The 24,311-nt window shown below is 38.3% G+C and overlaps 1 protein-coding gene and 1 non-coding gene across 2 annotated transcripts in view; both read right to left on the bottom strand.

The window, feature by feature from the left end:
* Window positions 1–2,758: 2,758 nt before the first annotated feature.
* Window positions 2,759–24,311, bottom strand: part of GYS2 (glycogen synthase 2) — a 33,307-nt gene continuing 11,754 nt past the window's right edge. Inside the window, exons 5-16 of the mRNA XM_016197488.2 lie at window positions 23,911–24,055; window positions 23,366–23,483; window positions 23,061–23,181; window positions 20,199–20,305; window positions 19,248–19,307; window positions 18,066–18,144; window positions 16,998–17,111; window positions 9,634–9,760; window positions 7,761–7,856; window positions 6,616–6,779; window positions 5,056–5,136; window positions 2,759–2,980 (exon numbers count right to left, since the gene is read on the bottom strand). Coding sequence (XP_016052974.1) covers window positions 2,759–2,980; window positions 5,056–5,136; window positions 6,616–6,779; window positions 7,761–7,856; window positions 9,634–9,760; window positions 16,998–17,111; window positions 18,066–18,144; window positions 19,248–19,307; window positions 20,199–20,305; window positions 23,061–23,181; window positions 23,366–23,483; window positions 23,911–24,055 — 1,434 coding nt within the window. The remainder of the gene's footprint in view (window positions 2,981–5,055; window positions 5,137–6,615; window positions 6,780–7,760; window positions 7,857–9,633; window positions 9,761–16,997; window positions 17,112–18,065; window positions 18,145–19,247; window positions 19,308–20,198; window positions 20,306–23,060; window positions 23,182–23,365; window positions 23,484–23,910; window positions 24,056–24,311) is intronic.
* On the bottom strand, window positions 17,673–17,829 carry LOC148093894 (U1 spliceosomal RNA). Its single transcript, XR_015714110.1, has one exon. It is a non-coding gene; the product is annotated as a U1 spliceosomal RNA (small nuclear RNA).

Here is a 24,311-nt window from a genome sequence, read left to right as displayed (position 1 = left end):
ATACCCTAATAATTACTAGCTGTTGATTTTCTCCTCCTGTCACCAACTTGCATTGTCTTGTCACTCAGCAGGAAATCTCCTCCTCCAAGGAGGGTGAAGGGGGGAAGCATGGAAGGGTGATAAAGAGTAGAGTGTGATTCTCTTAGCAGTTCATCCTGGGAGAAGGAAGGTGTGAAGGGAAGGGGGAGCGAGATGGAAGGGAAGAAGCCCTGTGAGCAGCAGGAGTGCCGTGGCTGAGAGAGGGCATCTTTGGTGAGGCTGGAGAAGCTTGGAGCTCCCCCTTGTGCTCTCTGGGATCGCCCTGAATTCAGTGTAGAAACATGGATCTAAAAGTGACTGGGAAATAAGCAGATGAGACACACTCTGCTCCTCTGTACACTGTACAAAAAGAACAGACCAGCTTTTTAGAGGTAACCCATTTCCTATGGCTACACAGACTCAAAGACTGCTTACTCTAATCGACCAGAACTCTAGACTTTGACATCAAAACATTATATAAAGGCTCCCTAATAATGTAAGTGCATGGTAATGTGCCTAATTTACTTCTTTTTAAAGTCAACTTGGGTTCAGTACTATCTGAAAAACATATACACACACATACGCCTACAACAAGCATAATCACATATTTACTTGTAATTACAATATGACCATCATGTTAATTATTAACGGAATTAATTGAAAGTTGTTATTGATAAATGTCATAAGTAGAAAGTATTGTTAATTCTTATTGTCATCAATATATAACCATTATTCAGTAGCTAAAGAATATCCTTTTGTGAATGTCTCTGTAACTTGGAATTACAATTTGACTGTGTTAAGCAATCAAAACCCTGCTTATAAGGTTTGTCTGTGACTTGTTTCATAATTGAATAATGCAACTATGTTCAAGTTAATGCAACATAGATCTCTGCCAAAAAATATGCTAACATTAAAAAAATCTATGTGGCATTATAATAGGCACCTGTCATTAATTATGATATGATTTTAAAGTGGATATTCTAGACAGTACATATATCCAGTTTATTGATAATTATTTACTCATGTGACATAGACTTGGCTATTTAAACATTATGTCTATTCCCAGAACACTTTTTAAAACATGTTTATTGATTTTTACAGAGAGGAAGGGAAAGAGAAAGATTGATGTGAGAAACATCAATTGGTTGCCTCCCATACCTGCCCCAACCAGGGAATCGGGGACCAAACCCACAACTAGGCATGTGCCCTGACCGGGAATTGAACTCATGACTTTTGGTGTACACAACAACTCTCCAACCGAGACTGGCCAGGGCTATTCCCAGAACACTTTTAAATCTATCTTATGAAGCAATTCTTCTGAGAGTGAACTAGAACAATCTCAAATATTTCACCCAAAACAGTCTTTATAAGCTGTCTAAATGATCAGTAGCTGTTAAAATAATCCCAGCTCCATGTATCATAAGTACTTGAATTCCTTGAATGCTCTTATGCTGCACAGATATGCTGATTAACACAGTCATTGCATAAAGGCCCCGATGCCCAGTGTGCTATAACTTTCTATCTCCATTAGGGTGTTTTTGCAATTCTCTTTATTTCTGTCTTTTTCAACACTGAAATGAACAAATGATCAGTGATCAAAGTTTTTCACATTGTGTGGCTTGGATTTTAAAATTGGGAACTATCTGCCTCCCATGCATATCCATGTACTAGAATACCCCCACCTCCAGATTGGACTTGCAGCCACTTTTAGCACAGTTCCAGTTGCTCTTCCCCGCTTTGCCTCTCTATCCTACCTCCCCTCTGGCTATCTGTGGCATTGTTTATATATATAAATATAAACCCCAGTGTGGGCTCTCCATTACACTTTGTTTCCCTGGGTTTCCCCTGACAATACCTCCTCTCCTCCCATACCACTACTGTGATCATGAGAGAGAAGGGAAGGCGAAGAGGCCCTGAATAAGCCTCCAATTCACACTTCTTTCTTTACCTAGTTATGAGAAATAAAAGTCTGTATCCTATCAACCTTGAGTTACATTATTTTACTTCAGTTTCAGGAGAAAAGGAAGCTGAGAATGTAACCTCTCGGTCTCCTCCTTCTGGACTGTAAGTTCCTTCAGGAAGAGTTCATTTCTAATCAAATAAGCTTTCCTTTTAAACAGTAAAAAGTCACAATCAGATGCTACAGTACACATGGTAACATCTTCCTGTCATTAATTTGAGAAGTGGCCTTGAAAACATGCACAAATGTGCATCAAGATCTGGACTTAGGATAACTGCTTTATTATAGATTTTGGTAGCCTGCAAAGCTAGATGTAAATTCGTGTTTCTGACTCATGAAAAATGAAAATAATCATTAAAGATGGAGTTGTTTGAAATATATAGGTAGTGTACTTCCATGGCCGAGAACAGGATCTTTGGGGAGAGGAAGGGGAGACTTGTTTGGTAGGTATAGAATCTGTATCAATAATAAGCAAAGGACTAAGGTGGTGATGATTTTCAAAACATTAGTAAAAAATCATTATTGCTTAAATTAACCACTTTAAAAACACTTCCAGTCTTCCTCCTTAAATTAAATTTACTGGGGGAAAGGAATCGAAGAAAATAACTTGGATTCTATTTCAATTATAAAATTGCTCTTCACTTAATCTCTACTTTTTAGGCAGAGAATAAGCCCCATTGTGATATTTAAAAGAAGATGAAATTGGTGGCATTTGCATTCTTTACATAATCATTCTTACTGTGCTCTTGCTAAATGAGCTCTGTTCAGCCCATGGGCAGTTCAGTTCTTATATTCACCGTGCAGCTTTTTCTTGCGGTAAGGAACGTGGCCCAGAGCAAATGGAGACTTAATATTTAAGCGGTCCCTTTCCGCCTCCTCTTCCTCGTCGTACCTCTCGTCGTCACTGTCACCTTCCACATCACTGCTCTGAGGGCTGGAGGCCTGAGACCCTGAGGGAGAAGGTGGTACTGAGGAAGGCCTGGGGTATTTAAATCCCTCTGTCTGCCAAAGACAAAAATCAGACACAAACATCATAACCTCTTAATTTTCCAATATGTAAACATTTTGCATGTGCATTTTATAAAAAAAAGAGTTGGGTATTTTTTGTGGTCCGTTCAGGAGCTACTAACTTTGATTCATTTTGATTCTGGTACCAACAAACTCAAGAGAGATTCATTAAATAAATCGCTTCATTTTATTAAGCATTGACATGTGCCAGGTACCACCTATATGTTATCTTATTTAATCTTTGTAACAGCACTCCAGTGAATTTGTTTTTCCCATTTACAGAGGAAAATTAAGGCTTAGAAAGGCCAAATGACTTGCCCAAGGTCATACAGCACATACGTAGTAGAGCGAAGATGTGTACCTGGGTGAGGATTCCCCCAGGACCTTTCATCTCAACTGTTAGGTTACACATGCGGGTTTCTATGTCATCCTTTAGATTTGCTCAGTGAAACTGCACAACATGGGCCACCTCAACATGCCATGGGCAGCCACCACTGCAAAGAATCTTGAAAACCAGGCCACTGAGCAAACTCCGAAGTTCCACCAGCTCTTTTTATTTCAGTTAGCAAATATCACTAGGTTTTCATTAAATTGCCCTTCTACCTACAATTCACCGAGATAACTCATTTTATAAACACATACTAAGCACCGAGTATAGGTCAGGCATGACAATGGTACTAGGGAAACAGACGAAAAACACAACCCCTGCCCTCTAGGGTGCACACGCATAAAGTGGTCATAGTACTTGTCACTATCTTTCAACTATTTTGACACTATTATGATGTCATACTTGTACAGTCATTTCAAGGGTCAGACAGTCTACCTGAAAGCAACACAGAAAAAAAGCTAAGTCCTGCACTTAGGACTTGGCTCAGAGGAGATGCTCAATACTTAATCACTGAATGAGTAGATTAATGGAGGAATATAGCTGAATTACCTTCAAGTGGAGTGTTCGCCTCTAAAAAAGCTAAGCAATTAACTCTGCTAAAATCATGAACATGAGAATGAAATTCATAGATTGAGGGATTTACAAAACCCTTTCTCCTTCTCTATGGGCAAATTGTGTCTTGTGTTAACTTTCTAGGTCTGTTCTCCAGGACACCTGATATAGATGGAATAGAAGTTGTATTATTAGGCAAAATTGTATATGGTAAAAGTGACCCCTGATTGGGAAGTTAACATCTGAACTTGGAGAATCTATAAAATATTAAAAGAGGGTCCATAGCTTTGGGGAACCCCTGAATTTGATGAGCCTTGTAATTGGGCATATTCCTGCAGAGACCATGGAAGGTGTCTGTGGAAATTCACACACAAGATACTGGCTCCTGTGAGTCAGAGAAGCTAAAGTGGATCTCATACCCAATGGTATGGGTCTCATCTTCTTGCACCTAACATATTACCTGAGAGTTAGGGTGACAAAGAAGTGTAGCTCTTGGACCACTACGTAAACTGCTCTAAGGACAATCCCACTGAAGAGAAATGTCTAGCCTGCTTCAAGCTGTGTTTTTTAGCTTGTATCCGTCTAAGTGAGTCTGACGACAAGCAGCCTGTGTTGTCCCATAACCATAATGTCTAGTTGGGCTTTAGAAGGCTCCCTAGTGGACACTGCTGAGTGGAACATGAATGCCTATCTTGTCCAATTCCTCCTGTGGTGCTTGAATTCAGTCTGTATTACTCTTGCCAAGTCGTCACCCTATATTTAAACACTTCCTCGGGTAGCGAAGTAAATTCCTGTTAAAGCAGGCTACTTTATTTTTGAACAACTCTCAAAAGAATGGGCACTTAATGGAGTGGTTTTGAACACTAAGACCAAGAGAGGTTTAATGTGGAGGAGCTTCTCTAATGACGTGAGCTGGCTGACTGACTTGTCTTATACTTTAGGCTAACTCTGAACCAAGGGCTTCAAGTTGATCTGATTTGTCAGTTCCTCTATTCTTTGCTTTGATGAGACACTATGAAAAAGTATAATACTTTGTGTACTTAGCTACTTCCAAATTAACAGGTATTGTTAGGACTTATCATAAATAAGAAATTTAGCTTTCAAAACAAACAACACATAAAGTACTTACCGTTGGTGGTGATGTGAGTTCCACATGGAACTTATCTGGAAAGGCTCTGCTTAATGTCAGGTGCCTGGCATGCTGGTAATACTGTGATCAAAGACCAATTCGTAGGTTAAAAAAAAGATCTATATGCTTCAACAACCAAGTTACTATATAAAATATTCTTCTCTAGTTATGAAATGTATTTTTTAAAAAGTGACAGATTCTATTCATTCTAAATTTGAGAATGAGGGGGGAAAAAGACAGTGTATAGTTTTATTATTTTTCAATGAATAGGTACAGAAATACTCCAAAACATTGGAGGGAAAAGTCTTACCAGCCTTACTGAACTTTGAATTCATGCAAAGGGGACTGAAAACATTGGTTTCATTCTACAAAGAAGCAGTATGGTGTGGGGGGAAAAAGATGAGGCCTGAATAATCAGACAAGCTGGATTTAAATCCCACTTTAGACCTTAGGTAAGAAATATAAATCCTAGGAGCAGTGATTTTCAAGACGGCGTGCTGCCAAGAATTTCTAAAACATGCAATACCTGACTAGTCAGGGCACTACCCTCTTTTCCCTTAGGTCGTCAAATAAAAAAAATGACAATAGCCAATACAGCAATAGCCGTCTGGTGTGAGTGAATCAAAATTATACCCATGTTTTTTGTCTGATCAGCAAAATATACGGGGTGTCCCCCCAAAATTTATACACACTTTGAATAATTATAAAGACAGTGTTTATTAAAATACCATTCATTTTCAAAATGTAGTAGAGTCTAGAGACCCTGTGTGTATACATTTTTGGGGACACCCTATGTATGTTTTGGTGTGCTGCGGAGGTTTTGTAGTTAGTTTATGTGTGCCATGAGATGAAAAAGGTTCGAAATCACTGCCTACGAGCCTAATCATTCTGCTTTCATTCTAAAGTGGAGACAATAAAATTAATCATCCAGGGCTGCAATGAGCCCCAGGATTAGTGTTCATAGAGAATCAGCAAATGGCAGCATCTATCAGTTGTCTGGGGATGTTTAGCAGTACCTAAGCAGATACATCATGTGAAGGCAAAGTGAGTTCATCCTTTATTAAATCACCCAGCGCTAAGCTATATGAACATCTGGGAATTTACAAACCTACTGCATGAACGAAGGTATTTCCCTCTGCACTTGTCATTTTGAAAAACAGTATTATTCCCGTTACCCACTGTAGCTGAGGGATAGGATCACATTAGCTCTCAGAGTGAAACAAAGTAGGGATTTTTCTCGTGACGCTCTCCTCATCGTCATGAAACACCCCTGCATGCCTGCAATGCACCAAGTGAAGCAATGACGACAGGAGAGCTAGTAAGAGCAGCGCTAGATCCTGACAGGCTCGCTCTTACGGGTCAGACTAAACGTGAAGAACCGGGGTTAGGGTCTTGCAAATTCATAATATGTAAAAAAAAAAAAAAGTACTTAAAAATCACTGAGATTATTTAACAACTATGTTACGGAGTTGACTTTACAGATTACGACTAGAACCAAGACGTCTGTGGCCCAGCGGGATTTTTCAAGGCATCCTCAGTATTGATCACCAGCTTGCTTACTCTGCCTAAGTATCTCCAGTCCAGAAGGTCTGAGAGCCTCTCCGTTCGGTTCCTCTGGATAACTCTTTGGCGGCGCGACTGCTTGCAAAATCCGTAGAGAAACTGAGTCAGCTGATTGCAAGAATCATCCGGAGAGCGGAACCGCCTGTCAACAATGTAAATACCTGAGGGGCACAAAGCCAATGCACAGGTGAAAAGCAGGGCTCCCCTTAGAGCATCTCTTCTCCTAGAGCACTCCTTGGGTTTACGGTAGACCACAGGCATTCTCTACTCCATGACCCCCTCCTGCCTCTACTTTATCTTTTCCCTCCAAGGCTGTATATCGTCCGCGATCTTTTAACAGTTTAGAAATGTCGCCAACACACAGCCAACAAAATGAATCTTGCTTTTAAACAAAACCTGGCAGTATAGGGACACCCTGGATTGGCGACTCTCCCTGGGGCTGCTCACTAGCCAGTGTCTGGGGGGAGACCTGGGTGTCAGTGCTTTTTAGACTCCCCAGTGTTCCCAGTGCGCATCCATGGCTGAGAACCAGAGCTCTAGCCTGAGGAAAGAGCAGGGGCACTGCAACTGCCAAGGGCCAGGGAACTGACCATGTGTAGGCAGAGGATCCAGCCCATTCAAACTTCGCTTGCTGCTAGGCAACACAGACATAGAGATGGTGATATGCAAACCCTCCTTCCTCTTAAACTATGTAGGTGAATTTTGCTAACTTGGCACAAACTTTTAAAATAGCTATGCTGACCAATGCAATTATTGTAACATCACCCCTAAGACCATAGTTATTGTAACATCCCTTCTCGGTAGCAGAGGGCCAAAGGAGTAGAGGGGAAAAAAAAAGGAAAAAAAAAGGTAAAGGGCAGGTTTATCCAATTTTAACACTCCTTTTGCAGTTTTGTTTTGTTTTTCTGTTTCAATTTAGTTCATTTAACTCCTCTTGTAGTTTGTCTTTTGGGCAATATATTTAATATTAATAGCATTTTAATCTTTTCTGTAGGCCACATAATTAAATCATTTTATTGAACAAGAAATGTGAACATTAGTTTAATCAGGATAGCTTTAGAGTCGGGCTCTGTAAAGACCCTGTGCTTTGTTCGGTTAAATGTCACTTCTCCTTGGGTTGGGTTAATGATGGAAAATCTCACCGTAGGCAGTAGGATCAGCCACGTGCTCCTGCATGAAACAGCCAAAGCCGGAGAGGTTGGTTGTCACGCTGGGGATGCCCATCACTGTGCACTCGGCTGCCAGGGGAAACAGACAGAGGCTTGGTTTCAGGCCAGCTCCTATGTCTTCTTATGCACGCAGAGGAGAAAAAGCTCCTGTCTATCTAGTAATAGTGATGTTTACTTTGTGCCAGGCTCCGTACTAAGCTATTTACAAGTATTAACTCATTTAATCTTCTAACAACCATATGAAGTGAGGCTACCATAATTTCCATGGAACAGATGAAGAAAGTAAGGCACAGAAAAGTTAAACAGCTTGTCCAACTTCACAAAGCCAAGGGGCGGGGGAGAGCTGGGACTTGAAGCCAGGTGCCCAGCTCCAGAGCTCTTGCTGGGAACGGCCTCTCAGTACTGGTTTTGCTTTTCACTCCATTCTAAGCTTATGTTTCTAAGTATTTAGCAAGTTAATGGGGTAGGTAAATGTTTTGGACATGCTTTGGAAATCTCCCTCCACACAAATGCCTTCCACGTTCTCAGGTGCTCAGTGAACCCCGTGGTCTCTCTCAATCCTCTCACCTTTTGGTCAAAACCTGTTTTTCAGAAAATATCAGATATTTTTTATGAAACATTACCACTCTCAAGGATATTTGCATTTTATTTAATTTTTTTTTAAGATTTTTTGATTTTTAGAGAGAAAAGGAGAGGGAAAGAGAGAGAAACTGATGTGAGAGCGAAACATCCATCAGCTGCCTCCTACATGCCTCCCACCAGGAATCAAGACAGCAACCCCGGCATGTGCCCTGACTGGGAATGGATCCCGCAACCTTTTGTTGCAAGAGATGATGTCCAGCTGAGCCACATGGGCCAAGGTGAGAATATCTGCATTTTTAACAGGGAAATTGCATTTGATTGTGGAATAACTCTTGATTGGCTAGTGAGGTTGGGTAAAAAAATATATATATATTTCCTTATTGCCCATGAAGTAACACAATTTAAATAGTGGCTTTTTCTCCTTCTCTGCAAGTATTTCCTCTTGGTTTATCTCTAGAGAGCAGTAGTTCTTAATTTAGGATGGAGGGGTGGGAGAGAGGAAGGTAGAATGGGATTATTGACCCATTTGAGAATCTGATAAAAGCTCTGGATCTCTTCCCTAGAAAAATTCATATATATATAATATATATATATTATATCTATATAATTTTGCCTAAAATTCTATGAAACTTAATAGATCTTTATGTTTTATTAAATGTGCATTAACACATGTTACAAAATGCCAGGTATCCATGTAAACTCAGTATATGAAATAAGTGCTTATATTCATTGGGCTTTCTCAAAACACAAACTTTAATGAATACTTTCTGGAGTGAGATAGAGTTAGTATTACATAGAATGATTATTCTTATAAAATATTAGAGAGTTATCTAATATGCTAACATCAAACTTAGAGCACCCGAGGTTTCATTATTTCTGCAATTATAGGTTAGGTGAGGAGTGGCCAACTTCCCTGGGTTAATTCAAAACAGAATAACTCATTCACAATGGAGTATTTCCCAAACGTGTTTAATTTTTTTCTAGTTATGTTTTATACCACCTTAAAAAACTGGATATAACTTCTCTATCATTTCAGGTTAAGTTTAACTTTGTCCTGTAAAATGACATTTGGGTGGAAAGTCTGTCATAAGTTATAAATCATTCTCTTTATCTGACAGTAATGATTTCCCGTATTCCCTCAGGCATTTAAGCTTTCATTTTGTGCTTCTCTCTCCAATAGTAAATTATATGTCAACTTTGACTATCACACACATATGCATTAAATAAACTTCAAAACATTCCACAATCTGTACATGTCACCTACCTGGAGTATAACCCCAGGGTTCATAGTATGACGGAAATACTCCAAGATGACAACCTCGGACAAACTCTTCATAATCCATGGGTAACAAGGGGCTGGTGGAGGACAGGAACTCTGGGTGCAAAATCACCTAAAAAAAGAAAATTCTGATGAGGAAAAAAGAGAAGAAGAAGAAACTGAAGCAAAAAGAAATACAAACCTCCTACAATTTGGTTATTTTAATACTGTAGAATCCTTGTGTTCTAGATTTAGGGGGGAAAAAGAGAACAGAAAGAAAAAAGCCTGCTGCTTCTTTCCCCCTCTCAACAATCTGGGTAAGATGGTCATTGGCGAGAAAAAGGGACATCTGTAATATTTTAAACAAAAATAAAATTAAAAAAAAAAAAAAAATCTGAGTAAGTATCTGCTCTGTGGACTACCTTTCCCTCTGATTCCAAGGCCTAGGCTGGAGAAAGGGACTTTGTGTGCCACTGCTGTTCTCCAACCCAGCCTTTATTGGCAGCAAAGGTTTTATTTGGTTCTCTAACTGCTTCTACTTCGCTAAGGTCTCAGCACAACAACCCGAGTGAACCTTTAAAACGTCAGCCACTTCCCTGCTCAGAATCCCTCGGTGGCCTCCCATTCCACTCGGAGCAAAAGCCAAAGTGTTTACGGTGGCCTTTATGCAGTGGCGTGCCGGTAAATGTTCAAGAACCAAAAGACAAGTATAAATATATATTTGTACATGAGTTTATAGTAAATTTTACTGATATGAAAGATATCATTATAGCATACAATTTCTAAACAATAAAAAACATACACACAAAAACCTGTTAGAGTTCTCATTGAATGATTATTACGTAATCTGTCAGCCTCCCCTCATATCTAAGTAATCATTGAAAATAAAATCTGATTTTAAGGTGCTGGGATTATACATATATCTATAGTTATATAATATAATATTTACCATAAGATATAATTAATAGTATAATATATAATATAATAATATAATTATATAATTAACATATATTTACATTATTTTTATATAATAATATATTAAAATGTCATATGTTATATATTACATATATTAGTGCCTTATAAAAGGGGGAAAGATCCCTGGCCCCTTTCCCCATGCGAGGACACAGCAAGATGGTACCATCTGTGAACCAGGAAAAGGGCCTTCACCAGAACTCAACCACACTGGCAGCTTGATGGTGGACTTCCCAGCTTACAGAATTAGGAGAAATAAATGTCTATTGTTTACAAGCCACCCATCTGGTGGTGTTTTGCTAGCAGCCTGAACAGACTAAGACACCTGCCCTCTATGGAACCCATTGAACTCATCTCCCTCGGTGCACAGACACCCGCCTCACTGCAGCGAGCCCAGCAGCAGGGCTGCTCCCCACTGTGTGGACCTTCCTCACCCCTGGGCTCTGACCCCTTTCTCGGGACGGTTGTAGCACACTGCTCCTTCCAGTGTAGACTCCTACCTTGTGTTGCCCCACCTAATGGCTTTAGGACTGAATTATTTGGGGAGGGAAGGGAAAAGAGAAAGACAAAGAGGAAAAAGACACTTTGTTTTAACAAGCACACTACACTCTTTATTCATAGAATAAGTTTATAATCTTCCAAAGAGATCACTTTGAAGAAAAACCCTAATTTGGATATATAACAATAATGATAATATTAGCTTTTTATAATACTTTCTATATTACAAATAATTTTCATATATTGCCTCATTTAATCTTTGCAACATTGTGAGATAATTAGAATGGTCATTCTTACTGTCCTAATTTTAGTAAGTTAACAGGCATTAGTTATACATGTATCAGTAGATTCATAAATAGGAGATACATTAAACATAAGAAGAAAGAAAATGGTAAATGTCCAAAACCAGTACCATAAAAATGACTCATTCAATCATAAGAATCACACACTGGCAAAGTAAAAATGGATAAGATATTTTTTTCTAGAAAGCATGATTTGGGTTTCTATTACATGCAAAGTACTACACTAGGAAAAGGGACAGATGTGACTGTCTGGGCAACCATCACATCAACAGGCCACTATGCTCTCTTGGCAAATATCAGGTAAGGGGGATTTGAAAGGCATTGTGTCTATTTGGCATTTCCACACATAGGAAAAGTTGTACTCTCCAAAGCCCATTTAGAACATGAAAACACTATGGCTTGTTTGTTTTGTTCCTAGCCAAACAGAATGATCAAACAACTAAAATAAGAAGACAGCTGCTCTGGGCCTTAAAACAGCCAATTGCAGAAGCCCAAGGTGGAAGAAAGGATATTAGAGGTCAGCCCATGGTTATAGAGAGGATTAAAGGAGATCCTGTCTACAAAAGCCCCCGGCAGAGCACCTGGCTCATAGAAAGCCATGGATCAGTAGGGGAAAAAAAAAAAATGAACAAAAATGTGTTTGACTGTGTTTATCTCAGGAGGCAAGTAAGGCCCCAGGAAGTTAGTTCCTTTCACAGTGTCAGCACAGGGTGGTGACCTGAAATCTGCAGTCTAGGCTTTTCTCACTATACCACCACACTGCTGACAGAAGGGAAAGTCAAAATAATCTGTAATGTTTCCTGAATCAAATGGTCACATTTATATATTAAAAAAAAACTTGCCAATTCACTCTGAGAGTTAAGAACTACTCTATAGGGTTATATAAATATACAGATTATGAAATAGGACTTATATTAGCACAAACCCTGAGTTAGTGTCAAGCCCTTAAAGGATATTGTTAATAAAACACAATGCCTAATTCTGAACTGATCAAAGTTTGTCTCAGCACTTTGAAGGTATATTGTTAGGAAAGGGTTATTTTATTCCTTTTGTGTGAGTGTGTCCATTTGCTTTATGATAATAAACGGATATCTCAATATTTGTGAGTTTAACTGCATAAATAGTTTGAGATGAGCTTCCGTCTCCATTCACTCTATATAAGCCATGTGCTATCGTATCTCTACTTCTTCTGCCAGGTGAGCCCTCCCTCCTGTTATTTGCATGATGAACTCCTTCCTGCTCAACAATCAAGAGCTAGCTAACATGTCAGGTCTTTTATAAAACATTTTATCAAATCCTGCAGGAAAGACAAATCTTCCATCTTCAGTTCTCACCAAACCCTGTCCATACCTCTCTTCTAAAAATTGTTAAGTATCCATCATGTGCTGTTACTGGACTACGTACAAATAAAAGCTAACATGTATTACGCACTGACCATGTGCCAATACTGTATAAATGCAGCATCTATTACTTTTTAAATCCCACAACAATTCTATAAGTGTGGGCCTGTTTTATTATCATTTTACAGATGAGAAGATTGAGGTACAGGCAGATTAAGTAAACTCACAAACTGCATCAGTAGCAGAGGTTTGAAGCCAGACAGTGTGAGTACAGTCTTTAAGGACTTGTTATGTTGCCTGCCTTGACATGTGACCGTCCTGAATTTGCTGCTCAGATTTCCTCTAAGACATCCTAGACCTGGGGATCTTGACTGATGGCTCCAACTGCACCTACTCTCGATCCGCCACAGCAGCTGCCCCTGACCTCTAGACAGGCAGACATGGGTACTAGTGCCAATCCATGTCCACCCAATGGGTGATTCTTTTAAGGGTAATTTTTTTGGAGGAATACTGTCGCTATTCATATGAATCCCCATTAAAACAGCTGCATCCAGCTGCTCACAGAACAAGGCAGCCATCTGCCAGCCAACCTGAAACTGCTTTGGTAGGTAGAAGATACACATGAAGGTAAAACATAAAGAAAAAGCTGTTAAATACAGCACGATGTTGTATGTAGTAACACTTATATATTTAAAATAAGTCAACCATATTAAACACACACATAACACACACACACACAGGTGTCTTTTGTATTAAGAAAGGAAACATTGAGCCCTAGCCAGTTTGGCTCAGTGGTTAGAACATCGGCCCTCAGACTGAAAGGTCCTGGGTTCGATTCCAGCCAAGGGCACGTACCTTGGTTGCAGGCTTGACCCCCAGCCCCAGTTGGGGCCCTGTAGGAGGCAACCAACCAATGTCACATTGATGTTTCTCTCCCACTCTCTCTGAAAAGCAATGGAAAAAATATCTCCTGGTGAGAATTAAAAGAAAAGAAGGAGGGGAGGGAGGGAGGGAGGGAGGGAGGAAGGAATTATTGTAAATACTGAATTTGTTAGCTGTTGAAAACTATTTTCTTGTTTTTTAGTTTGTTTTTGTGGGCACGTGTGCCCATGTGTGTGTTTCACTGCTTTCCCCCTTTCTGAGTCACTACATAGTGCTGCTATGTGTGTATATTTTTCATGTATTTGTTCATCATTATGAATTGTAGTTTTTTTGTTAATTACAGATGACTTTCGCCTTTGGAGAAAAAAAAGGCTGAGACTGTTTTTAGAAGCAGGCTGCAGCCTGTGGCTCTCCTTACGCACCCTTCCTTCCTGCTCCGCTCAGTGCCTGCCTGCACCTCCCTGCCTGCTCACACTTTCACCTCTACCCTCCAGTGCATTTCCTCCAACAAGTGTTTTCATATCTAATCCTGCCTTAGTGTCTGCTTCTCAGACAATGAAAACTGAGAAAAAATACCCAAGACGTGATCACTGCCTCAAAGAACTCAGTCTCTCTGAAGAAATGGACACATTTAAAAATACACACATATATATGTGTGTGTTTTTTCATTGTGGTCATTTGATTAATTTTAGTAGATAGGAAGTGTCTTGGGAATGAAGATAAGGAAACAATTGTCCTGTTGGGAATAGGTGATTGTGTATTAAGGGAAATGCGAGGAAGAGATGGCTTTTAGGTTGGATCCCTGAGGGATAGTTACAATGATTGAGATAAGGCTATTTCAGACAGAGAGAATAACATTAGCCATGACACAGGGATGTGAAAGTGAAAGTGTTTAATATGTTCATTAAATGAGGTTCCTGCCCATTTCTGGTAAATTGCCTCACTGTTATAATACTTTTTAAAAAAAAAAACAGATCAGCAAAGCATACTTTGTTCAAAATTTCAAGGGACCTCCAGTCACAGTCCTCCCAAGAGCAAAGGAAGGCAGCTTCATTTCTTCTCCCGCCCTCCCACATTCCCCACTTCCATTTGTATTTATTGTACATATAACATGTGCCAGACACACACACATTGTCAGAGGAAGATCCACAGGCATGGTATGACATAAAAGGTTCTGAGAAAAACAGAAACCTATAGGAAAAGAAGAGGCTTTCTTGCTCCCACTATTTATTTCCTTTCCAAGAGAATATATATATATTCTCTTGGAAAGGAAATAAATATATATATATATATAAATATATATATATATATATATAAATAAATATATATATATTCTCTTGGAAAGGAAATAAATATATATATAAATATATATATATATATTTATATATATATATAAAAAGAAGAACCAGTCAAGGATAAATTATATGAGGAAGCCAAGCACTGTTAATACACTCTGTGATGAGTCTCTGTGGATCCAGTCCTGCTTAAAAACGTAAAGGAAGGGTATCTTTGGCAGAGACATTCCTCATTCCTGCATTTCCAGGGAAAATTTTGTAGCCTGACTATTTATTATTGGGGGGGTGCTAGGTGTTGAAAATTTTGGAAATGCAGAAACACAAATGAGAAAATGCAAACCACTCATAATTGTATGGCCCAGGGCAATATACCCATATATATGCATGTATGTGTGTGTGTGCAGAATATGTTTGAAATAAAAAGGCTAACACAGCATGGAACATTTTATAAATAAATAGTTTGAATCATTTAATGCTGCATTATGAGCTCCTCTTACTATCAAGAGAGTTTTTTTTAATTTCTGCAATATTTTTCACTTCTAATTCTCTGCTTTTTCTTTCCCTGGCTTTTCATCGTATAATCCCCCTCTTAAATAAATCTCCAGTCATTCAGCCTGGTCTTCAGCATGGCAGGGTGGTCGTGCCCTGGTCTCCACTACCATCCATGCACTGATAGCTCCATTCACAACTATCTTTGTAAACCCCATACCTATGTTTTCTAAGTAATTATTTAACATATCAACTTGAATATCTCACAGGTAACTCAAACTCATTCTATCAAAAACTGAACTCAATTCATGACATGACCTTCAAACCAACTTCTGTTAAAGCCTTTCCTTAATATTTAGAAAGTATAGGTTAATACTGAAGCCAGAAGGCTGTTATTCTTGCCTTCTGTCTTTCTCACTCCCAAAGCCCATTGGTCACTAAGCGTGATCTTTTCTAAGTGCAACCACCTCTCCCATTGTTTCACCCTCTCCAGTAAATCTGACGCGGCCTTTGCGAGGGGCCTCATCACCCCTCGCCTGGACTGTTGCAGTAAGTCTGTCTTTAATTTGTTTCCTTCTACTACATCCACCCATGTGTATATCAAGGACTAAATAAAAGTTGTTTTTTCTTTTGAATGAGGAGAAATTAAAAGAATATTTGTAAAGAGCAAAGAAAAGAGTTGTCTGTCATTGCCTGCACTTTAAGAAAGGGTAAACAGGGTAAGTTTCCCATGAATGTGAGAGGAAATGACTTCCCATAAAAACCCTCAGAACCTCAAGGAAAGGAAGCAAGAATAGGTTAAAAATCGATCTTTGAGGCCAGTATGGAGGGACTCCGAAGAAGTTTATACTCCTTGAATTCTCAATGACGTGATCTGCTAAAGGTGAAAGAAGGAAGGGAAAGGGAGACCTTTGAAAAGATTGGTAAAAGCTCGTGACACCTTGATCTTGAATACTGGTGAATGAAATTGAGGAGGGTTAAGCAATCATTTGTTGACATGTTCACCAATACCAACCACACCTAGCAAATGCCTGGAACATAAGAGGCCCTCAGTAAACGTCACAGAGGTTAGGTATCACAGTCGTAGAAACCAGGTCTTATTCATGCAACTAGCACTGTGCCTAGTCATTGCAGAAAAGAGTACAAAATATAAATTGGTCTATAGAAAATTACATAAAAACATCGTTAGTCACATTCTCTAAAACTAAAAGCTTCTCATATTTTCCTTTTAAGTTGAACTTTATCAGAAAGAAACAAAGACAATTCATGTAATCTCAGAGATTTGTTAATTCTTAGAAAATATTTAAATCATTTAAATAGAAAATATTTAATCTCCTGAGGCTGACAGATTGTACAGTGAAAATAAATGTTAGAATTATGGCTCAAAGCCCTAAATATTCTTCAGTTCTCAAGAATGATAGCAAAATAGTCATTACGTTTTAATTACCCAAGACAGGAAACAAAATTAATTTTCTTTAGAAATACTTAAAATATTTTTGATAGTTGTTAAGACAAATACGAGAGGCTTCTAATAAATTCTCAGTAAATATATCTGTCATTTTGAAGTGACCTAGAGCAACATTTAGTTCTACCTTGACTCTGTCTGTGCGGCTGTTGAAAAGTCCGATCCGTCTAATGGTGCTGAGGATGGGGTCAGTGGAGTCATCAATCATGTTGTGAGTGGTCACTGGAGGCAAAGACTGTCGCTGAAGTAACGAAAGGAAATGTCAATTGTGCAAAGAATTAATGTGTGACTAACTTCAACAATAGGTCGTTGGCGACACCCTACCTGTCTGCCTCCAGCCTCTTGAGAAGGCGCTAATGAGGATGACAAAGTTTTGTGTGTCTCAGAGAAGGACAAGGGGTTGAAGCGCTGCCTGTGGCTATTGTGAACACATGATACTTTGGTTTTTCACCTGAAGCCACTATGTGAAAGGCCAAGACATCTTGCCTGCTCCTGGGACTTATTTGGAATAAGAGTGTCCTGAAATCTTGACTCAATGAGCTACTCTTTTGGATCCTTCCGGTGGGGCTGTCCTCCAGTGCCTGATGCCTCACGATTAGGAAGAGATTTGGGTGTATGCCTAATGTAACATTTACCTTTTCTTCTCTGCAATAATTCCACTTGCCTGAGAAACATTCACCTTTTCTCTATGTAACTCAAAATTCTATGCTGTTTGAAAAATTTAGGCTTTTGTTGTCATTGCAATATGCACAGTTTTTCAATTGGATATAACAGTTCTAATTTTTTTTTTTTTTTTTTGGTGCCAGGGAGAGCACAAACACAGTCCCCCACTACTCATGCAGTTGAGTTTCCCACATTTGGGGAAATCACGGGGTCAGCACACCCAGAATGAAATGGGTGAGCCTCACCCTGGGAAAACCACCTTTGGGATCATGGTATCTCCCCTGCCAACTAAGTATTAAATGAATTTTTAAATTGGATACAAAGACAAGTTCCTTGAGATTTATAAAAGGAGCCCTGAAAACCACGCATAAAAGAGAATACAAAGTTGTCATTTAGGTGAATACATAAGAATGACTTTTCTAGCACTCGGGTTTAAAAATTTCCCAAATTAGCCCATTCCAGTAAATTAAAATATTGATCTAAATTGATTTTAACAATTACGGGAAGTGATAGGCACTTTTTTCTTTACTACCTGAGTTGAAAAGATGGCCCTTTTCATAATTGTTATATCATCTCGATCCAAAATATTGTTCATATCAGGAATTTCTCCTCTGTGGGAAAAACAATATTAATAATAAAAACAAACAACTGGCACTAATTCAGTGCTTCCTATCTGTCAGATACTGTTCTAAGCACTTTAAGAATAAAAGTAAACTGTTTCCTGATGAAGCTCACAGACAAATTCCTACAGTGTGGAGAAGTTTGATAAAAGATAGCACTGCCCCAGCCGGTGGCTCAGCTGGTTGGAGCATCCTCCTGTGCACCAAAAAGGTTGTGGGTTTGGTTCCTGGTCAGGGCACATACCTAGGTTGCAGGTTCAATCCCCGGTCGGGGTGGGTCTGGGAGGAAACCAATTGATGTTTTTCTCTCATATTGATGTTTCTCTCTCTCTCTATCTAAAACCAATAAGCACATCTTTAGGTGAGGATATAAAAAAATAGCATAAGAAATCAAAATTCATTTTTATAGCATTCATGCTGACCGTCAGGGGGATGCTCTTATAATGTTTTGCCTATTTCTGAGTACTGTGTTCTAAATTGGCCATTACTTGTCCATCTATAAATTGATAAAGAGAAATGATGCTCACCTGCCACCATGGGTCAGGAAACAACACAGCTTTCTCTTCATATCACAGCAAAATTCATATGTTTTAATATTATTATTATTTTATAATACATTTTAATTTGATCTTATTATTTAGATTTTATTGCATCTATATATTTATATATATGTCATTTATTATTTATTATGTAAATACATCTAGATTAATATTAATTAATATGTTAATTATAAATATATTCCAATTTAATTTATAAGCCAATATATTTACTATATTAAGTCAATATACATATGTTTTCACTTAACATCTCATGAACTGTCTCAGCTTCAGGTTGGCATATTAACATTTAATGAGATTCTCATTGAATTAGAACCTCTCTGCATATATAAATATGTTCTTTGTAGGACCTGTTCACAAGTGTTTGTCAGATGAAGGGTGAAAGAAAACCTACTGACATGATGTCACACATCTTGGAAGGTTACTAATTTCTTTATATTTGGAACAACACAAATACACTGTAGCACTAAACCTGCCAAGTTTGTTTTGAATAGTGACCCCCAAATGTTTGACCTGGTGAGTGTCCGGAGCACCTACCTTAACAAGGCGTCATAGAGTTTCTTTCCAAACTTTTCCTTCACAGAATGTGCAATGTCCCTATGCAAGAAAAATATTTATAATTTAAACAGTGTCACAATTTTAAATCTTTGTCATGATAATGCTGTTTTTTGTTAGTGCACTGTTGAAATTACTTGCCTCTTTTGTATAGCCTGTTCTATTATGTTTGCGTTTGCCAGTTTAGCCTGAGTTAAAACCTCCAGAGCTGAGGCAGCAGAAACCCCTGACCAGCCCACAGAGCTTAACACGTATTTTTTTTTTGCTTGAGCATATTCAGGGCAGGGCAGAGGACTGGGAGGGGGAGTGGGTGTAGCTATAGGTGTAACAAGATTGGGAAAGGGTCAATAATTGCTGAATATGGGCCATAGGCATGTAAGAAGTCATTATACTAATTTCTTTACTTCGACATATGTTTTTATATTTCCACACTAATTTTTTTTTAATTCAACCCATCTTTAAAGATTTCTACAGCCTGGCCAGGCATAGCTCAGTGGTTGAGAGTCAACCTAGGATCCAGGAGATCGAGGTTCGATTCCCAGTCAGGGCACAGGCCCGGGTTGCGGGCTCGACCCCCAGTCGAGAGCATGTAGGAGGCAGCCCATCAATGACTCTCTCATCACTAACGTTTCTCCTCTCTCTCTCACTCTCCCTTTCTCTCTCTCTGAAATTAATAAAAATATATTATAAAAAAAAAAGATTTCTACAGAGGCTTTATCCTTTCATGGTAGCATATTCCAAAGTTTTATAGTAACACAGTTGTATAGCCATTACATAATCTAACATCATAGGGCAATGAGAAGAGATCCAAGCAGGATTTATCCTATAATAATCTTAAGGAAAAATAGTTTAGGGAACTATATCAGAAATCATGCACGTAAAAATAAGCCTTTACGTTTCTTGTTTGAGAACGTTTATAAGACATGAGATTACCACAGCTGCTTTCGCACTGCCTGGCCTTTCAGGGTTTCCACATTGAAGTTATTTGTCTTGGCAGGCATTATGAAAAACACCACCACTGTGACATCGCTTTTATGCATCTGACGAGGGATCAGAAAACACGGCAGTCAATGACCAAAGATAAAATGAACGTGTGACAGACGGACCTTAAACTTTAAAAAAACAGGGTTTAAAAATATCTTGAGACAAAAAGAATAATGTTCACAAAGAAACTGTACCCACCTTCCTGAGACTTTTGCAAAACTTTTAATTTAAATAGGGCTTTCAATAGACATTTGTTGATTAACAATTTGAAAATTCAGACATAAAATATTTTCATGGTATCAAGCATCTAAAATACCTAGCAATTGATATTGATATCACAATCTCTCTGGTTAAAAAAGTAATATAAATGTGAGATAATACTACAGGGTCAAAATTTGTTCTTTAAAATTTCAAATTGGAAACTTAATGAGGATTTAGTTTGGGTTTATCCTATTTTCTTTCCTTAGCTTATACACATTGATTTACACATGAGCTTATTTACATTTTTTGTCTTGATTTTCATGATACTGCATTTTATTTTTTTAGTCCTAAGGTAGAGAAATAAGCATATGTTCAGCAAATTTTTTTGTGGTGGGCACTGGGCTGGGCGCTTTATATGCATAATTTAACCCAATCGTAGTAATCACTGTGCACAATAGATGTCACTCCCCTTGTTTTACTAATGTCAGAAGAGAGGCATGGAGGTGGGATACAGGAATCTGACCTCCTCTAACAGATTATTGGCAAAGCTGAGATTCAAACTGGTGTTTATTGACTCTAGAATCTATGGGTTTTTTCCCTCTTCCCACAAATACCATTGGCCTAGCATCTCTCAGAAGGAAATGGCATTCCAAACAGCCATGGGAATGAAAGCATAAACTCACTTAAACCATGAACAGATGAATGCTCGTGCATTCTGGGAATGACTATCTCCTGAGTGTGGGGCATTTTACCACCTAAATGCAGCTCTGCACTCTAGGGCCTGACAATTTCTTCAAGTTTATGGAAGCCATAGAATAGGAAACTCACTCAGGAGTAGCCGATGTGCTATAAAAGAGTAAATGTACCATATGGAAAGAGAATGCCTTCTTTTCATTTCTCCAGGGATGTAATTATCTTTGATGTTTAGAATAATAGTAATTGGCTCTTTCTTCACATCTAAAAACAAAGTGAATATTTAATAAATGTGTGCATAAATTAATTCATAATGTCCCTAAACATAATACATGTTTGATATAGTTGTGAGTCCATCTTTAAAGTTTGTGAATAGGTGTATACCAGAAAATGTGATGAAATAAGACTCAAGTACCATAGCCTTTTTTTTTAAGGTTCTCCAGATTCAGTGCCAGTCCTACCAGAGCCAAGGTCTCCAAGGAAAATCTACACACCTTCTGGTGAAACCTTTTTTTTTTTTTTGCATTAAAATCTAAATAACAGCTTTTTTCCAACAACTCAAAACTGGAAACAACCCAAATATCCACAAACAGATGAATGAAGGAACAAAGTGGTATAGCTATAGAACATCCTACTTCTCAGCAATATGAAAAGAATGAACTACTCATATAAGCTCCATTGATGAATCTCAATATGAATATGCTGAGTGAGGGTAGCCCGGGGCAGAAAGCGTAAACATCTTATAATTTCAATCATATGAGAGTCTAGAAAAAATAAACTTATTTACTTAAAATAAGCTATATAAACTAGAATAATCTTTCTGGTCGTCAGTCTTATTTTGCAGACTTGGGTTTTTATTAGTGTATTTCTTCCTTATTAATGTGGTTTCTGTAAATCTTTAGCACACATGCTACAATGTTTGCTCTAAGGCGAGAATAAATCTATGTCCAAAAAATAAATATTTAGTTGGAGAGTATTATAGAGCTCAGGAAAGTTTAGATTGTCTCAGTATTGCGATAAGATTGAAATTTTACACTGATCACCTGTGAGCATTTTACTGTTATTTATTTTATATTTCAGGTGATAGGATTTTAATATAAGCCAATAATTTTAATCAGTAGTTTGATGTGGTACCATCTTTATGGTTGCTTTTATTGGCACAGGTTTTAAAAAATTTTTTTTCTTGCTTAGTTGATAACCTATTTTAAATCCCACCTTTCTGAGCAAAAAGTGATTCTCCATTGTTGGGAGTAGGGGGCCTCCTTCCCCTTCCTTCATGTCTCTGTGTGGTGGGTGAGTGATCTCCTAGTTTCGCTGTCCAGGCCTCTCAGTCTGGGGGGGAGGCGTGGTCGTCGAGTTGGGCGAGGGACAGGGCTTGTGTGTGTCTGCCCGGCTCTGCAGAGGACAGCTGTGCTGTGCTTGTTCCTCGGAAGGTCAGCTGGGAGAGGGTGGCGACGGCCAGGGCTGCCTGGGCCACACGGCGAAGCTTAATGCCAAAGTTCAGCATCAGGAAGCCTATTGTTCCGTACACCCAAGCCACCTCTTCTGTTATTAATCCTTATCAGTGTTTGAAAAGGTAAACTGTTGTTCTTATTTGCTTGATTTCTCTATATTTATTTTCCAAGTGGTTACAAACTCATCTGGGAGAACGTTATAATGTCATCTTAAAACATAGAGCATAAGCTTGTGACTCTCTTAAAAATACACCTGACGACATAAATACACAAGTGGACAGTGTAGCAATCCCAATACAGAAATGGAATAATCAAAGCCATTTTTATAATAAGATTGTCATTTTAAAGCTTTAAAATCTTACATCCTCAGGAAAACTACTTAAGAAGCCAGAAAGCTCTTTACTGCCCCCCAGAAGCAAGTCCTCCTACAAAAGCATTTTATTACATCTTGGAGCTTCCTTACCCTCAGCAGGAAATTTAGCCTGGATAGGGACTCCAGGAAGATGTCAGCTCCTTTGTTTGAAAACTCATACCTCCCAGCAATGAAAAAGAACAAAGTTTTTTCAAGATCAAAGTCCAGATGACTAGAACAAAACAAAACAGTTTCAAATGAAATAAAGCACATTTCAAACAAAATGTACGCAGGAATTCTCTTAAAGTACAAAGCATTCTGGGAAAGATAAACATGTACTATAACAACACTGTTTTCTCTATACTAGAGATCTCTAAAATCGCACACAATTTTTTTTTAAATAAAGAAAAACATACCCATAAAAGTGACCTCGAACAAAATCTTGTATCCTAGCTTTGTACATTGCATGTAGATTTTGAAACTCATGTACTGCTGAAAATTTCTTAACATTCAAGCCATTTGGAGTAACTACATCTGGAAAAGCAAAAAATAAAATCATTATGAAAATGCTCTTTTGAGAGAGGGTACCATTGCAGTAAAAGAGTATTTAAATTTATAAAGTTAGATGTCGAATAATATTTCTAGCTTATGACTATCATAGAATTGAAAATTCATAAATTTTCACAATAAATTGTGGAAATAAGAAATCAAGAGTACATGACCAAAATAACATTGGTACAATGGCATAGTATAATTAAAAGCAATAATGATGATTATAATAGTTTTACTGCCTACTGTGAACAACCAATGGAGCAGATGCTCTTATCTGCATTTTCAGCAGCCAAAACTTTTTTTCCTCTACTGTTTTATGCCTTTTGTTTGTTTGTTTTAAACGAAATTCTCAGACTCTCAAGTCATTTGGAACTGAAAGATCAGTGGGAAATGCTGGGGTAATCATTACCAGGTTTTCTCTTCAGCATATGCTCTGCCTCTATTGCTGTTATTTCAGACACCGTGGTGAACACATGAGCACAATGGACTGAAGCCCGCTCCATGCAGTACCGGTGGTAAATCTGCCTTTCCCCAGCCTCTTTGTCTATGTCAAACTGTTAAAAACAAAACACAAAAACAAGCACATATACATTTATTTACACTGACCCTTCTGCACAAGCCAAACAAAATCACAGGCTCTCATATTGTGTTCCCCCAAGGCTATGTAAAATTTTATGCCCACAAAAAAGTAAGGAAAATTTTTATTAAACCCACTAAGTGCAGAGCTACTTATGCATAAAAAGGTGTTGCTTATTTCATTTCTGCTTCTAAACTGCTATTTAACCCCCTGAGTAAATGATATTTCCACTT

This window comes from Miniopterus natalensis, chromosome 2 (assembly GCF_054644295.1).
Source record: "Miniopterus natalensis isolate mMinNat1 chromosome 2, mMinNat1.hap1, whole genome shotgun sequence".
NCBI lineage: Eukaryota > Metazoa > Chordata > Mammalia > Chiroptera > Miniopteridae > Miniopterus > Miniopterus natalensis.
The sequence above is the reverse complement of the archived record's forward strand: the minus strand, read 5'-3'. Positions and strand labels throughout refer to the sequence as shown.